Source organism: Chaetodon trifascialis, chromosome 6 (genome assembly GCF_039877785.1).
Source record: "Chaetodon trifascialis isolate fChaTrf1 chromosome 6, fChaTrf1.hap1, whole genome shotgun sequence".
NCBI lineage: Eukaryota > Metazoa > Chordata > Actinopteri > Chaetodontiformes > Chaetodontidae > Chaetodon > Chaetodon trifascialis.
In genome coordinates this window covers 23,287,301-23,301,250 of record NC_092061.1, presented here as the reverse complement: position 1 = coordinate 23,301,250, position 13,950 = coordinate 23,287,301, and the positions used below count along the sequence as shown (strand labels likewise).

The window sequence follows — 13,950 nt, the reverse complement described above, 5'->3', positions numbered from 1 at the left end:
TTGTGGGACTCTAAAGTAGAAGCAGGAGGCTGATGCAGAGAGGCCTGTTGGGCTTACTTTTCATGTTTTCTCCTCTTTAACCTCAGCTCTTGCATATCTGTGCCAGTGCTCTCCTGTTCCAGCTGCCACTGCACCTCAACCCGTGCCACATGAAAGCAGCCTCCACGGGCAGCTGTTGTCACATTCCCTGTCAGCCCCTGCTGAGGGACAGACCTTTTGTCAGCCGCTCCAGACACAACAACACCAGCTCCTTGCCCATCACTGCCAGAGCTGATCTGACGTGTTCCTCGGGTTCAGGCGGAAACTTGACATTTGAGCTACACTTGCTTACGGGCTCTTTCGGGTCTTTACTTAGCTCAGGGGTTGAGACAGGTGCACGGTTGCTACTTTAGCACTGTGCTGACCAATTGTCCGTCTTGTTGGTGCTTCCCAGAACCAGGTGTAGTTTCTGACTGTTCAGCAGTTTCCTGCTCCTCCCCTTCCTCCACCTCCTCCTCTTCCACTTTCGGGAAACTATTCATTTGGGGCTTTCAATCAATCACAATGCTGTTGATGGGAGTTGTGGCTCCTTGGTGGCTCATCTCTCCAGTCCAAGCACTCAAACTCCTAAAATACCCCCCGAAACACCAAGGCCAATTCAAGTCTGCACACCATGACTAATGCAATTTATATATCTGGTTTATTAAACACATTAGCATAGATTACAGCCAAATTGCGATGCAGAACTACATATAAATGTGAGAAATAGGTCAAAAATGTAAGGTAACAGTAAATTAATACTGCAATGCTGGAATATTAAAAACACAGAATTTAAAACTGTTCGCAATGAAACTCTCTGAAGTACACCTGACAACCAGAAATTCTCCTCAAATCAGGAAAGAAAACTTTGCTCTGAAAGTAAAATGTGACAGAGGTCTCCAGGGACTCACTAATAACATTCTGCACACACTCTCAGGGGGAACTTCTCAATTTGCAGCACCCGGCGCATTAGCGCAGGCAGAAATATGCTTAGGAACGAGGAACACCGGGGCTCGTGGCAGATAAGCTCTGATTTCATTAACATGGAGCAAGATACATTGTGCAAGGCAGGCTAAACCCACAGGCGTGCACCAGGGGAGCTTTAACCTGCCACAGCGAGGAGATGAAAACATATGCATCTCCTTTCACCTTGCCACAAACTGAGCGCAGACACTCAATCACGGCATCACGCTGCGGATTGACAGATATGAGTGTACTCATCACAGGTGCTTGTGCGGCACTTGTCACTGTGACGGCAACGGAACTGCGGACTCCTTAAACAACGGCCAGATTAAAACTTCCACAGAGGTGAATATAGCCGGGAGAAAAATGCAAACTGACACCCGCCGTCATCTTCAGGACGTGCAGCATGAGAATGCACCGTGAATTAAGGAGGGCAGTGAGCACAGAGCTGCTTACGGCCTCGTATGGGGATCGATAAAAGAAATGCATTGACATTCACAGGTTACCCTGCATGATATTCACTGATGCTAAAAGCCAGTGTGCTCATGGGAGTAATGCAAAGAGGTACATTATAACTGCTGCATTATTAAACGTCTGGGGCTGAAGTGGCACTGAAGTAGAGTTTCTGTCAGAGAGAGTGACCCGGACAGGTCCTGAGATACTGAGCAGAGTAAATATGTGACTGGATCCTCAACACCGCCCACCTGGGGGGGTCTGGTAAACCTGGCTGTTGCTGAGCTCCCCAACAATGGATTTGTCAAACGATGGCATCACCTAGATGCTGAATGTTTTTCAGCCACCTCTGCTATTTGGAGCCATTTGTTTCTGTGACTTACTAGGAATTCAAACGTGGGGGCAGTGGGTGTCTGTCTAGACTTGGTGATCGCTGCCCCACCTTTGTGAGCAGGGTTGCTCATCGGCTGATGTCAACAGGGAATATTATTAAAACAATTTGAGGGATCAGCTGGATTTGGCCGGCTGGCTAATAGCTCCACAGCAGTTTAATCAGGACTTTAGCAATTATTCACATTGCTGAGAATGCACATGGTGGCAGTAGTGATGACGGTGAGGTGCTGTGCAACAGACTTTGAGAATAACAAAGTCTGCTGTTCACGTCAGTTCTGATCAAATGGTTTTAGGCTGCTGAACGGACCAGCTGCAGCCAGGTCACTGAATTAGATCACCGCCGTGTGTGCAGGTCGGATTAGGACTCCAACTAAGATCCAAATTTGGAGTAAAGTGGCACTGTGGCGTGGCAGTGAGACAGGGCTCTGGTTCAGTTCATCACTCATTTGGCTTCAGGTCTGTTGACATTTTGTTCTTCGGCCCGAGCACAATTTTGCCTGTGCAGCGCAGGCAGCGTGTGAGGTCTGAGCTTGCATTAGCTGTCTTACCCAAAAGGTCAGGCTCTAGGTTCCAGCCCATCTCTCAATAAATTCCCCCAAGACAAGAGGAAAAACAAACAGAAAACATCCTCACCCCGGAGCAGATAAGGCAGGATGGAGCCAAGCATACTGAAGGACCCAGAGCATGTTGAGAGCTGCACAACCACATCGCACCGGCCAACAAAAACATCCAGACCACCAATTATAGCGCTTGACTAACCCATGTCACATTAAAGGGTGATGTACATATCACTAATGCAGCCAGGGAAAAGCTTTGGTATTATCTCAATTACTGTTCTGTATGTGTATCATTGAGGATCATTCTCTGAAGAGGGAGTGAGACGTGAAGTCAAACTTCCCGTCCTTGTTTTTCAGTCAAAGATAGAGCAGCTATGACTTCATCAGCTGGACGTGGATAACAGTCAAAAATTGCAGGCTTTTCTGCAGAATTTTGCACAGCAGCGGGCCAAAGAAAACAGCGCAGCAGAGGAAATCCACAGCTTAGAGCTGGCTGGCTTCTCTCCGGCAGAAGCTCCAGAGTGCTGCCTCTGTCACAGATGTGGTCAACAACTTCCTTCCACACCATCAAGAGTGTTAATTCACTCCACGTTTTCATATGATCCGTCTGGGTATAAAAATAGCACAGCCGCATAAGTGGGTCTCTTTCGCTGGCTTGAAAAGCAACAACAGCTAAATAAAACAATCCCTGGCACTGAAATGTAAGTCATTTCAAATATTAAAATGGGATGACCTGGAACGTCAAACACAAGCTCAGATGGAGTCTGTACACCTTTCAAAACAGGCATCAAACTGTCAGACTGAGGCAGTGATTTCTCTCCATATGACTCTCTATGAGGTGGAAATGGACCTGGAATCCACAGAGAACGGCGAAGGCCTCAGGGCTGAATACTCTGCCCATTGTGCATTTAGCCTCATTTTAAAATATCCTCGCTGTCAAGCATGATGTCATTCTTTTAAATAGACGTTTGACCAAAGGATTACACACTAACTGGTTGGAGCACAGTGACCCACCTACAAACTGGCTCACGGTAAAGCTTTCTGTCTCTGCATTCTAGCTGTAGCTCAGCATATTGGCCGAGGTTTAAAGGCAAACAAATCCGTTTGGTCCAGTATAAAAAAAACAACAAATTACAGATGAATTTGCCTTTTCATACGACTTTTGGTGCCAGAGGAGTTTGATCACAATTTCAGATAGGAGAGTGGATGATGGGAGAGTGGGTGAAAGCAAAAAAAGGTGAGGCTTGGGTGGAAAGCAAACAGCAGCTAATGCACAACGCGCTGAATCACCAAATGTATTCAGGTTTTGTCTGTCCTTTGGAGAGAAAACAGCTTCTGAGCAGATAAAGCTATGAAAAAACACAATTCCCTGAATGTCACAGCAAAATGCCGAACTGCGATGTTTCAGAGGCTGGTGCTGAGGCCTGCACACGTTTGTATATGAACAGAGATGGACATTTCTATCTATAAGTACATGACATCTGGCTGGTCACACTCTAATAAATATTAATAAAAAACTGATGCCTATTCATAACCTGTCCAGAGAGGGGTGAAATAATAGCATGTGACAGACACGACAGCATAAAGGTTGCCTCTACAGTGAACTACAAAGGGACTGTGCAAACGTCTAACAGAGGCAAGCCTGGCCAGAGCCCCGCGGACCCATGCTTCAAAGATGCATTTAGAATGTCACCTGACACGAGTACATCATAGATATATCACAACAATTTTATATTTACCAAGCTGTCAATACAATGCTGGCATTATAGCGAGCTCTTTCGTACACAGTTCCTTGTTTACACCTCCAGCAACATTAGCTTTCATTTGGAGACATGTTTCTGACCACCAGGCCAAAATCCATTTTCCTGTGAGCTCTGTTTTGGGTCTCTACCAACTCCTGGGGGAAATAACTCTCTGTAGTTGGCATAGAGTGGGTTTTCAGAGCTTTATGGTGGAAGCAGCTGGCTGCTTTGGTAAAAAGAAAAACAATGCTATGAAGACAGTTGGTGAACCAAAACAATAGAGGTGGAGGCAGAGGGGAGCTGCAGACTCAGCTGGTAATTCTCTGCTGATTAATCACTAGGAGTGACTCCTTTCACAATGACGCACTGTTTTCACATTAGCTTTGATACATTGTCAGTATAGAAATATCATTAATAGCCACTTTAAAGCCACCATGAATTTAACAGTTTAGGACTTTTGGTTCCTCCAGCGTTTGTATCATGAAGCCATCTCAGCCGACCCCAACACACCAAATATATTCAAATGTGACTTTTTCCTACTAAAACTACTGCCATAAGAATAACTTCAAAGATTCTATAATAACATCAAAATTCTACACATAGTGTCTTTAAGTCTTAAAGCATTTGGTCTACAGTGGTTGAACTCTGCTGCACAGATGAATGGGTAGTGGTTTTGTTTGCTGTGCCCACTCATCTGCACAGACTTCTACAACCACTTACTTGAAGAGCTGGCAAAGATGCGGAAGACCTGCCCTTATAATCACAGAGTCTATCTGCCTGTCTTCCTCTGTGCCCAGAGACGGACACTGCTTCGCTCTTGTAAACACTGGGAGCCCCAGCTTGCTACAGGCTCCTTGATCTCTCAGAAAGCCACTCCAGCTGAGGGTGTTAAGACACGGAGCTCTGTTTCTACTTATTACCAGTCATGGTCTCCCTCTGGCAAAACAACATGAGGGGAAACAGGGTGGAGACACCCATGGAGGGAGAGGCTGGAGGTCTAAATTAATCCCACATGTTCCCCAAGAGGAGACTTTGCAGGCAGCCTTGGCTCATTCTGCTGGTGGAGTACAGCAAACTCGGAGAGCACCTCGCTGCACTTTCCCGCACTTTTCGCCCACACACGGCTGTGCACTGAATCCACATGGATCCATTTAGCTCAACTATGGCATCACAAGGCACAATTTACTTTTTTGGCAAGCGCCAGAGCTCCAGAAAGTCACTGCTTCAGAGAAACCAAAACGCCTTTAAATAGACATAGAGAAAGGAGCACAGTCACAAGCTGCAGTGGGAAAGAAAATGAACTCTATTGATCCAGAATACAGATGACACGTTTGGACAAATATGAAACGTTTCCTTCCTGTTCTTCAAGGCATGTTACATTTGTCTGATTCCCGCATTTAACAAAAGAGTGCACAAGCAAAAAACAAACAAACAAACCACAAATTCAGAGCTTGGCAGAAAGAGGGCGGGCTAATTTTAGAAAGCAGTGATTTCTATTAAAGCTCAACATGTGCTTGAAAATCATGCTAAGAACATGATGCACAATTTGGATTCTTAATCACCTGCTGTTCCAGCTTATTGTGTTTACACTTTTGTTCATTTATGAAGAATCATGCTAATCTGCAAACAATGAGCTCACCCTGTTAAAGACATATGGTCTTATGCAAATGGATTTTACTGCAACTTAGCACTCTATTACAACCATTTAAATCCTTCCACAAAACAGGGAGCACACTGCATTTAGTGTGAAGAATTATGCAATGCATTTGTTTCAGTAACTGCACTTTGCATTTTGGGATTCTCATTATGTAATTGTAAAAATGTACAAAGTCTGTGGAAGTCTAAGAAGGAGCTTGCAGAGCAGGTGACTGAACCAAATCAGCAAAGCTTGCCTTGACCCAAAGGCTGATGTAATGTAAAGTTGGCACCAGTTTGCGTTTGTGTGTCATGTACAGTAGGCAGCCGGCCTGCTCACGGATGCACGGTACAGAGCCAGAGAAGAGGATCTGTCAGCATTATCTTAACCTAGTTGTCAAGTGGTGACAGCGCGGCTGGGATGGGATGAGATTAGAAGACCTGGCCTTTTATTCTCCGGGCCTCTTTCACTCATCAATACCGATGGAGACAGACTGCTCTGGCTGTGAGAAAGCTCTGCCAGAGGCCTGCTGCTCAGGCCTACTTGAACATTGATGGAGGGAGGACAAGGTGGCAGTTCAGGGTTACCTTCATCTTCAGTGTGAGTTCCTTTGTGCACTGGCCACTGACTATCCTGCAGGCTGGGCCTGACTTCAGCTGAGAGCAGGAGAGGTGACGTCTGCACAAAGTGACCACAGAAGCACTTCTATCATTGAGATAAGAATGATAGACAAACAAAATACTTTTTCTGATGTCCTCCTCAGAGTCTTCAAAGGACCTCTGCTGAACCCCCGATGAGAATCACTACTCTGGAGCTTTGCTCTGAGTACACACGGCAGCTGGGCATACCTCGGCTGGACAGATATATGGCCGTTCCCAGCCGTGGTGGACCGGGCTGGTTTGTGTTTGTGTCTCTGCCTTCGATGTATTAGCTGCTTCGTAATGATTTTTCTCGGAGCCAGAACAGTCCCATTCATAGGTCCCTTGGGAACCACACTCTCTTAGATCGTTATTAGATCAAGACATTTGTCTGAAACTCACTTTTGATCACATGACAAACAAGACTGTCAAACAGTCGGCAGCTAAAAATACGGAGGAGTCCAGATTCAGACATGTCGCGCTCCCGCTGGAGTAACACCACGACTTCTCCTGCCGTCTCTGCTGGTTTGAAATGAGGCCTGTTCATATCAGACATTTTCAAAACATCAACAGAATCCATCCAAGATTATCTCTGTTTGCATTTTCACTGTGATGCTCAATAACAACACAACAGATCAAAGTCATCGCCACTCAGTGTGACTCCCACTGACATTTACTAGATGATCATTCTGAAACAGCTTTGTGTTTTGCCTACAAATGTGTGAATGACACCCTACAGAGAAACTGGGGTAGTTTTTTATTTAATCCTACCACAGAAGCTTGCATGTGACTTATCTTTTAAATGTGAAAGCTGCACATAAAGATGCTTTAAACATTTGACAATTACATCCACCCCTGAAGACTAAAAACAAGACGAGTCTACAGCAAGTCTAGTCTACTGGCTGTATAAGGCTGTAATTAGGCACAGTAGTGCAGCAGGAACCATGAATGTCTGGACAAGATTTCATGGCAACCCATCCAATAGTTGAGATATTTCAGTCTGGACCAAAGTGGTTGACCGGAGAACTGACAGACCAAAATTGCCATCCGTAGAGTCACGCCAATCGCATGGCCAACAACCATCCTTCATGTTGTGGACATACAGACAGGCACGCATCAGAACCCAGTCTGATCAAACACTGTGGACAAATATGTAGAGAGATGTTTGGTGTTGATTAGGCAGTGCAATTGTGTAACTCTGTAAAGACAATGCCAGGAGAGTGAACCCTGTGATGACAACAGGAATCTGTGAAGATACAGCACGCTAACATGCTCAAATGAATTCTAGCAAACTGAAATCTTCCCATTTAGGGACTTCTCTCAAGGACTGCTGAGGGTCCTGAATCCCACTCAGGTCGATTCTCTACCAGTGGTTTATGCATAACAGCTATAGTTTCCTTTCTGAGGAGAAGTGTTCTATATTAGAAATAGCAACAACGCAGTGCTGATGGAGCGTCTCAGACCGGAGCTACAGCTGCATGGTGATGGCCACACCATGCAGCTGTAGCTCCCTATGCAGTTAACCATAATGGCTGTTTCAGGCAGCTTCTGTCCCTTTACTTTCGGTCACATTCAGAGAGTGTTTGGAATAATTCATGTAAAATCAGGTTTATTTGGAAAGACGTAGGAGGCTCGCAGCTTGCCCTGATATACGATGTTTTGCGTGAGTTCTTGTTTCCCTGAATCTCTACAACATAGGCGGAGAGTGCAAAGTTAACAAGAGCCACAGAGCCACAGTGGCCACTTTTCTGGGAAATACGACAGGTTGAAATAAACTGGAATTATCCTTAAAGTCCATGAAGCAGCAGGAGCAGGGGACTGCTCCGCAATGTGTAATGATCTTAGAGGCTGGAAGCGTGCCTTGTGGTAAACCAAAAACCACAATAAGAATGAAAAGTGACCATAAAGCAGCACACAGACTAAAAATACAAAGGTCAGTGTACAGCAGTGGCCTCCTCTGCACTAACTCAAAGTGAAACGAAACCCCTTCTCCATGTATTACTGCCTGTCAACTTAAGTGCTCTCTGAAAGCACAAGTGACACATCCCTGCGCTGCGACTGTCAATCTGCGGGCCCTCACTCCAAGGTGCTGATGGATGAGGACCTACAGAGGAAATTACATCGCTATCTAATCTGAAAAGGCTAGCCTCGCTGCACCGACCTGCTGCTGGTTTTATCCGCGGTGGAAAAAAATAAAGCGGTTATCTGCACAAACCAGTAGATCATGCCACATGGATTTTATCAATAGGGAATATGTTGGCCCTGGTGATCTTGTACATCTATCAGCTACTCTTGGTCCAGATAATCAAAGTTTTATCCCCTGCGTGACATGAGGACAGCAGAGCTCCTTATCCACCTCAGCTGAAGGGCTGAAACCTAGCGCCGTGACAGTGTGTGAGGATGAAACAGTAATATTTCAGTGAATTTTGAAGGTGAATGCTGATGAGCTTGCCTTTAAGAGCTGAAATGTGTCGCTCTCATGAGAATCAAGGAATGGTTTCACCAAGCTTATTAGGAGGTTAAAGTTGTGCGAGCATGTGACAAAGTCTCAGCATGCTGTACACGAGGATAAGACACGGGGGAAGCTCAGATTCTCTGGTTTCTAGCTTTGATAGATGCTTGTTCACGAACACAGTCACTGAAAGAGCTACTCGGGCACATTAATAACATGTCAACTGGCAATTTCCTCCTCCTGAGAAACTCTCTGCCCTTGCGACATCTCGCACTTGGAAATGCATCCTCAATCACACATTTAAATAAACAAACTAAACACAAATCAGTCCCGATGTCACATGATCAGGCAGCCAATATGAGCTGACTCGCACACCCGGCATAAACAGGACGACGCAAACCATCAATTCATTTAACTACAGTCAAACATCAGGCGCCTCAACGACACTAACATCACACAGGAGGAAGGCACTCGGGCTCTAATGGACACTAATACCAAGCGGTGAGGCATTAATGGTTACAAGCTTGTTTACCGAACCCCTTGACGAAAAGACGCCAGCAGCTCGGCGTGCATAATCACACGCAGGACGCGGATCAGGATCCATGAACAAACATTCAGTTATGCTTTCAGACCTTCAATGAAACCACAGTGTGGCACACAGCAGAGAGAGGACAGAGGGCACTGCAGCCTCAGCGAAGGGGCCTCATCCAGCCTAGTCCATAAGTGCGTCCATCAGGATCCTTACAAACTCTCATAAGAAGGTTCGACCAAGCAGCATACGGTCTGTGCAGAAGCAAATGTAGAGACGGCGGCTTTTAGGAAAGACATTTTACTTCGTGGTGTTATGTTAATGCCAGCTGACATTAGCCACAGCAGTGGATAAAAGCAGTGAAAGAGGATGCTGTGTGCATCCCTCATATCTCTTCCATGAAACGATGGATATTTGACTAATGCTCTGTAAAAACACAACTGATGAAATTACAGCCTGTAACTGTTTTGTAAAGAAAGGCCTACTTAGCTACAGGGCTCTTAGTCAGAGGTTCAACAAATGGAACTCTTTTGTTCACAGACGTGGCTCAGCTTTATCCTGTCCCAGATGTCTTTTCTCTGTATCCACATTTCTTAGAAAAACAGGTGCATGAGAACATACGATGTTCCTCCGCTGTGTAAATGAAGCAGAATAAAACCGATTCTACACAATCAACCCTGTGAGATGGTTCTATGTTGAATCAATTAGGGGTGCCGTACATATATGTACCAAAAGGTTAAATGCAGGAGCGCTTGTGTTAACAGCGTATCATGGCTGACTGTCATCACCCACCTTTCCCACATCTGACAACTCTGCACTCTCAACCAAAACCAGAAAACCCTTTCGAAATCGCTACGAGAACCTCTGACAAAACAATGCTTTCAGTGGGATCTGAACGAGGTCCGATTCAATGGATATACGGTGAAAAGGAGGAAACAGATGTGGAAGCTGAAGATTAGATTCCTGTCAGGCCTGCTCTCATGAGCGGCTCTGCTCTCAGCCTGGTGATACGACTGCTGCCGCTGACTACCTCTCTCATAATTCACCTCCACTCGCCAAAACTGCTGAACGCGGGGCTTGTCCACATGATTGATTGATAGTTTGCACACGTCTATCCATGCCTGCTCGAAACTGTGGACTATTAGGCTTAGCAACAAATGATAATGGCCAGGCTGACTGTTGTGTTTCCTGAACAGGTTGTTCATTTGGCATACGGTCAAGGCCAGTGATGAAGCCATTCTGAGGAATTACTAAAAGGTAAAGAAAGCGTCTTCAGTGCAGCCGTACAGAGCTGGGACAAATTTAGACACAGTGAGGGGTCTAAGCTGCTGTATAATAGAATCTCATTACAGAGCCAGATACGGCTGGGACAACATTATGATGGCTAAACCATGACTAAAGCGCAATTTATCATCAGTATTTTTGTGGCGAGTCGTCGTCATGCTGTGGAGATATAAATAATTCTGTACTAATGTGTTCTAATTCAATCTCTGTGGGAAACACTAACTGTCAGGCGTCAGCAAGCCAAGCACAGTAACACACCATGGACAGTGTGTGTGTGTGTGTGTGTGTGTGTGTGTGTGTGTGTGAGAGAGAGAGAGAGAGCCAGCGCTGGTCCCAGGTCTCATCCTCCATTGCCCATATGACACCAAGTGACCTGCTGGCAACACTTAGACCTTTAACACACTGCAGCTTCAGAATTAAACACAGATTTGTGCGCCTGGCACTCTGCTGAACATCAGTGTATATGAGGGACAAGTAGTTTGTACCCCTGCGTGTGGCTGCCAAACTAAGCTGACATTGACCTTTTCAGTGTTTCTACATGTAATTCTGGCTAAGACATTTAAGATAAGGCCATGCCACTGGCTTCCAGTGGTAAGTGTGTATCATTGAATGCCAGCCAGAGACGAGACTAGCCTGGGTTCAACATAATGGACTAGATGTGTGTTTGAGAATGAGGAGGCATGGCCTAGTTCACTGCTCCCTGGGGGGTTCCATTATATGCCACTCAGTCCTCTGGACCCTTTACTGGGAAGTGAAGGAGTAAAGTCTTAATCCTCACTCTGGAACCATCTGCTGGGGGATGAACCTTAATGTGTCGATTTGAAGTGAACCCCAGTAAAAGAAGAACTAAGGTTACCTTAAAGACCCGACGGGCAGCAAAGGTTCTGACCTCTCTGGCTCAAATGCAGATCTCATTAAAATCATAACATGTTCGTTCTCAATCAAGACTTGGAAATCAGGCCATTTGTTTACGCAAAGCCTAGGAGTGCTGGGATTTTTAAAGCTTCAATCCAACCCACCGAGACAACCCACAAACACCATATGCTTCCTTCAGTCTCAGCCATTGACTGAGACAGTAAACCACTCAGGCTGTAGCTAAAGCATTCTCTGTCCCATCCTCCATTTGTCCAAATGGGACCAATCTTGTTCATACAGTCAAGAACAAAACACACTTACGCATTCAATACAATCCATCCTGTGCCAGCAAGCAGGAATTGATTTAATGGTAGAAGCAACCTTAGACCTACAACAGCTATTAATGGCTATGGATTCATATTAAGTAAAAATCTATGTTAAAAATGGCGTGTTATGCACATAAAGTAACATTATCTACAGATCTCACGTGTTTCCATTAACCACAGTGACACAAGCTCACTGAATGTGACTCACATTCAAAAATATCATGCTTTGGCAGACAAAGTGACTCTATCCCCACTGTCCTCAGTCCAGGTCAGAGGCTCCCATAATGATTTTCAGACCCTCTCGGGGTTCCTCGCAGGTGTGAGATGGAGTGTGGCGTTGATGTCAGTGATAATCCATTCACCTGGGGGTTAGCACTGGAGGATAATGCCTGTGAGAATGATGCTTCGGACCAGAGACATCACTCTCTCTCTCTGCTATTCCCTTCCTACAGCATCCCTCATTCATCAGATGGAGCAGCCTGGGACCAAAGCCGTCCTACGTGGGGGTCCTCAGCATGATTGTGATGCAGGCTGAGAGGCTGCCTGACAATGTAATTATCCTGATTGTAGCTGGTGTGCATGAACCACTGTCACCTGCTTGACAGAACACAGAAATTCCCTTAAACTGAACTAAAATCTGTTTGTGAGAGCACAAGGACCTGTTGGCCTTGGTCAGAGGTGACTCCTAAGAGGAAGCGCTGTAGATACAATGAACCCAAGCTGGGACTCCTGCAGGACGCCACTTTAAGGTTGTGTGACACTGAAACCGTCTCAGCTGAGTGTGCATGAATCAAACACACTGCTGGGCCAGTGCAACCATTTTAATTGTATCAACTGCTGCCTGCGGCATTTCTTCAGTGGAAAGTGACAATCTGCGGCCTGAACAGTGGTCTCCTGCACGATCATAGCTTGGTAAACTTGCACGGTTTACTGGAAGTTTGCCTCGCAGGTATAATGGCTGCATGGTCTGTCTGAGGCTGCACAGGAAGGCAGCATGTAAGGCTGCTCTTTGCAGAGCCGCTGCGAGATTCCCCGTTGGGATAGACACACTCCCATAAACCACTTAATCTACCTAAGTGACTGAATCCATCCGTGCAAACTTGGAGCTGTAAATCCACTCCTGCCTGTGTAATCTGGGGAAACACGGAGGATGAAAAGCCCGGCGTGCAACGAACGAGAACAAGAAGCGATGCAAACTTACGTGAAAACGAAAAATAAAGTGGTCGATCCCACAAGGAGTGTGGCAGCAGTGGACACTGGGATGTATTTGGTGGGTTTAAATCTCTTTCCGGCGCTGTTGGGCATTCTGTAATTTCCACATTCCTCAATTATTTATTCCGATTGGAGTCGCATGTAGAAAAAGGATCCAGTGTGCAGTGTATAGGCCTTTCTATAGCTATGAAAGGTACCAGCAGTCCGCCTTTGCTATCGCTTAAGCTGCATGAATCCTAGGATAGAGAGGCAGGAATACACGGCACTCTGTGAAAGCCTGGAAATCCCACCCTACTACCCAGCCCACTGGTGAGGTCACTGAACCGCTTGAAAAGGTGGAGCCTGTGTGCAAACCCTGCAAGCGTCTTTGTAAGAAAATGATCAGACCTGTGATGGGCATTACTCTGCATTTTCCTCGGAAGCCACGCTGCACTCATTTCTTACCAAAGAAATTCCAAATATAAAAATCTACTTTTCTCGCAAAATCTCGGAGACACTTAAAATCTGCCTGCATGTGAAATAAATTTAACTTCAGAAGTCTCTCGAAGTTTAAGAGGACTAACTGCAGCTGTTTTATATTTTGGCAGCTGCACTGCAGGTAGCTCTGGATCGGATTTGCAGTGCAACACCAAACTTCATTCAGAATTTTGCAGTTTAAAGTTGCTCTTCTTGCCTACAGGGATTCACCCACGGATCAAACAGGCATAATTGCTTTTACAAAGAGTCAACCCCCCGCTCTCACATTCGGTATCGCTACTGTATACCGACACGCATCTGTGTTAATGAAAATTAAGTTGCTAAAATGACTACCCGTTCAACCAAACTCTTCCAGCATTGAAACAAACATGGAAAGAATGGACAGTTAAAGAGGTAAAATCAGCGGGAAGCTCTT

At 45.6% G+C, this 13,950-nt stretch overlaps 1 protein-coding gene across 1 annotated transcript in view; it reads right to left on the bottom strand.

Moving 5' to 3' along the window:
- The window catches only part of zdhhc8b (zinc finger DHHC-type palmitoyltransferase 8b), a 66,857-nt gene extending 53,503 nt beyond the window's left edge, over positions 1-13,354 (bottom strand). Inside the window, exon 1 of the mRNA XM_070964143.1 lies at positions 13,048-13,354. Coding sequence (XP_070820244.1) covers positions 13,048-13,151 — 104 coding nt within the window. The 5' untranslated portion in view covers positions 13,152-13,354. The remainder of the gene's footprint in view (positions 1-13,047) is intronic.
- Positions 13,355-13,950: the final 596 nt, after the last annotated feature.